The sequence below is a fragment of the Nicotiana attenuata genome, chromosome 6 (assembly GCF_001879085.1).
Source record: "Nicotiana attenuata strain UT chromosome 6, NIATTr2, whole genome shotgun sequence".
Lineage (NCBI taxonomy): Eukaryota > Viridiplantae > Streptophyta > Magnoliopsida > Solanales > Solanaceae > Nicotiana > Nicotiana attenuata.
The window spans coordinates 12,838,312-12,842,232 of NC_031994.1; the positions used below are offsets into that span (position 1 = coordinate 12,838,312).

Sequence of the window (3,921 nt, forward strand, 5' to 3'; positions counted from 1 at the left end):
TGCATGCCATTTTATTTATGGTTTATGTTTAGGTAATTATTTATGTGATTTCTGCTGGAGTTACTAATGCTCTTTTGCTTTTTGTTTTTTGTTTTTGTTTTCCTTTTCCTTTTCCTGAGCCGAGGGTCGATTGGAAACAGCCTCTCTGCCCTTTCGGGTAGGGGTAAGGCCTGTGTACGTATTACCCTCCCCAGACCCCACCTTGTGGGACTATACTGGGTAGTTGTTGTTGTAAAATTCTGGAAGAAGATGGTCAGCAAAAGCTGCCAAAACCCTTCACACCAAGCTACGACTGCACATGTTGAGAGGAAAATGAAAGACTCAAAATCAGCTCAAAACCCAATAACCAAACAAGATTAACGGCAGAATGATCTATTCTTAGTTTTTCTTAAATACCCATTATACCCTCGAGCACTGACAGTTGATTCTAATAAGACAAGTCGAAGCTTGCTGATTTAACGCCTTAACCGTCGGTGGGCCACTCTATTAAAGTAGTGGCACTATCGTTGATATAATAACCAACAATGGGTCATATTGACATAAAAAAGTTACTTACATTAACATTTTGGTATTTTCCCACCTTATAAAAATAACAACACTCTCCACTCCCCAAAGCAACACTAGACTACACTACATGTACACCTTAGTCCTAAAGTCACTAACACTGTAACCACAGTCTAAGAATACTGTCGGCAGAGACAACTTTCCCCATTTCTTGCTTTTTTTTCTTGTTTACACACTAACCTCGGTTTCTCCGCTAGCCGGAAACTGAGGATTTGAGGTAGTTATAGTTATAGTACTGACCCACATTTCACTTAGTTACATTATGGAAACTCACTGCCCAAATTTTAGTTTCACTAGTTTTTACTCTGTGGTTTCTGGGGTTGTGTTTTTTTGGGCAGTCATTGCTTCTGCTGGCCCTCTCCGTCGTGTTGAGGACACACATTGGTATCCTGCTACTGCCACTTGGTACGGCAGCCCCGAAGGCGACGGCAGTACCGGTAAATTTTTTACTTAATTATGGTTAAGTGATATGTATTTTCATTTTAAATTGTAAACGTTAAGGTTATGTTGTTTGATTTGATATAAATGTACTGAAAGACTCGTTACTCTTTATGTATGAATATTTTCAAAAGAAATTGAGTCAAAGTTATCAATTTTTCTTTTAGTATGCTAACTAAAAAAAAGCAACCCGTGCATTAAGCAAATCGTCTACTGTACACAATTACTCTGCTTTTTTGCAAGAGGCATGTTTCCACGGCTCGAACAACCTTCTGGCCCCCTTCCTTTTTGTATGCTAATTAATTTGATTTTGAATGGTGGAATTTTTTGGTCAGGTGGGGCATGTGGGTACGGAAATATGGTGGATGTGAGGCCGTTCAGGGCAAGAGTAGGGGCAGTGAGTCCAATTTTGTTCAAAAATGGTGAAGGATGTGGGGCCTGTTATAAAGTTAAGTGTTTGGACCGTTCCGTTTGTTCAAGAAGAGCTGCGACGGTGATTATTACCGACGAATGTCCAGGTGGGTACTGCTCCGGCGGCAGAGTTCACTTCGACCTTAGTGGCGCCGCCTTTGGCCACATGGCTGTTTCCGGTTACGGCGGTAGCCTCCGTGACCGTGGTGTTATCTCCGTCATTTACCGCCGGTAAGGAACTTTTGTCATTTTTTATTCTTGTTATAACGGTCTTGTTTTTTTTTCTTTCTATTTTGTCAAGTAGTGGTTAGTGGTTTGTTAATTAATGTACTATATGTCATAAAGTTTTTGACAAGGCAGAGTAGTACTATTTTTGTTGACAATGACACCCCTGAGTTGGGGTTATTTCTGTATCTTTTTTGGTCATTTTTTATTTGCTGATGATATATTTTAGTATTGATTAAATGCTGCTTAGTTATTTGCGCACATTCACACACGAAAAAGTGAATTATATTCTGTTTTCTTGTGTATAGTTTCTGTATGTTTTATATCCTTTTTGGTCAAAAACTTCACTGCTACTTCCTTGGTTTGCATGAATTTGGAGTCTGACTGCTGACCTACTTTTCCTCTGACCATATTTATTTCACCATCTTTGTGGTTGCCTTTCTAGAGATTTTTATTAATCTTCTCTTTGGAGGACTAATATTATTCTCTTTTCCTCCCAGTAATTTATTAAGTAGTAGCTTTTTTACACTTTAATAGATGATGGGCACTAATATTATTGAATTTGTGGGTGTAGAACTCCATGTAAGTACCCTGGAAAGAACATAGCCTTCCATGTAAATGAAGGGTCAACACCTTACTGGCTTTCTCTTCTTGTGGAATTTGAGGATGGAGATGGTGATGTTGGATCCATGCATATTAGAGAGGTACATATCTTATGTCTCCGCTTATATTTATATACACGGAGAGGCGAAGCAAGAATTTATAATTTATGGGTTCAACTTCGAAATTGCACCACTTCACATTTAATTTACTGGGTTCAAAATACGTTGTTTGCACTTAGTCGGATTATTAATACATATATAGGGTCCAAGCCAAAACTATTGGTTCAAATGAATCGGTAACTTTTCCTTGGCTCTGCCCAATATACACTTACAATGTAAAAAGTATTTACACTACAAAATAACAACTTGTGTATAGCTTAAGCTCTTTATTTAATTGGTCAAACTGAAGACTGAAAGCTTCCTAGTCAAAAGAAGCTTTGGAGTATATACTAATATAAAGGATGAGGGAACATGTTATGGTCTACACTTTCACAGTTATCAAAAAGGACCTCTGAGATTTTTTAACCTCTGCTTTAGAAGACTCTTTACAATTTACAAGAAATCTAAACATATTATTAGACAAATTCGAATATATCGGAGCTTTAAGCGAACTTTAAGAATAGCAGACAAAGCAAAATCTTTGTTTGACATTATGAAAGATTCATTTGGCCTACATTTGATACTCTCTCTGCCACAATCACACCAATGTTTTACCAAGAATATATAGTGTTTCTCCTTTTTGTGTATGAAAAGTTCCTCTCCATCTTGACTTGGTTGTCCAAAGTGTTTCCACATGCTTTTCTTTTTATCACTGTTTTACAAAAGTTACCTTGTGACCCTCGGCCCTCTTTTCAACCAAATACAATTAAAAATGTCTTCTTTTATGAAGGGTAGATTCTTTTTCCTTTATCATGAGAGAGACAAGAATTTGCTAATTTTTCAGGCGAAGTCGAATATATGGTTAGAGATGACGCATATATGGGGAGCAAATTGGTGCATAATTGGAGGACCATTGCAAGGACCATTTTCAGTTAAGTTAACAACACTGTCAACTGGAAAAGCCCTCTCAGCTAGAGATGTTATTCCAGGGAATTGGTCTCCTAAAGCCACTTACACCTCTCGCCTTAACTTCTTCTAATTTTACTGAAGAAGAATTAATATACAAGTAGCTTTTCTTAAAAAGGAAAAGTATCCAAGGCTCTTTCCTTTTTTCTTTTCCTACTTTTTCTTGTTGTTGTTGTGTGTAACTGCTAGTAGCCCTCTCCAAAGGAGAGTGAGCGCTTTTCTTTTGTTTGGGTGTAATAAGTGTGTGGTGCTATGTTAAATATTATTTGGGGGGGGGGGGGTTCTTTTCTCTGGTTTTTAACTGAGGATAGGACCAAATGAATGCACATGTAATGTAATGTTGCTTGATATGGAAACATGAATGAATTATGTGGGGACCTTCTGCCCTTTGGGTAGTTTGGTTCTGTTTCCTACTATATTTAATATCTTGTCACTCTTCTATACTTACACCTGAACTCAGAAGAACATCGTATGGCTGCAACATAAGAAATTCATCAACTCACCAACGCTTGCTCAGATCCTAATCACATACAAATTTACCATCACCAATAAACAGAAACGAATTCAGAAACTTTAAACTGACGATTTTCCTTTCATCTACTACCAAAGCTCTACT

General features: G+C 37.6%; 1 protein-coding gene across 1 annotated transcript; it reads left to right on the plus strand.

Moving 5' to 3' along the window:
• On the plus strand, positions 578-3,721 carry LOC109226610 (expansin-B3-like). Its single transcript, XM_019391429.1, has 4 exons — positions 578-1,001; positions 1,338-1,644; positions 2,213-2,342; positions 3,184-3,721. Exons 1-4 carry the CDS (start codon positions 827-829, stop codon positions 3,376-3,378), a joined length of 807 nt encoding a protein of 268 aa, XP_019246974.1. The 5' UTR covers positions 578-826; the 3' UTR covers positions 3,379-3,721.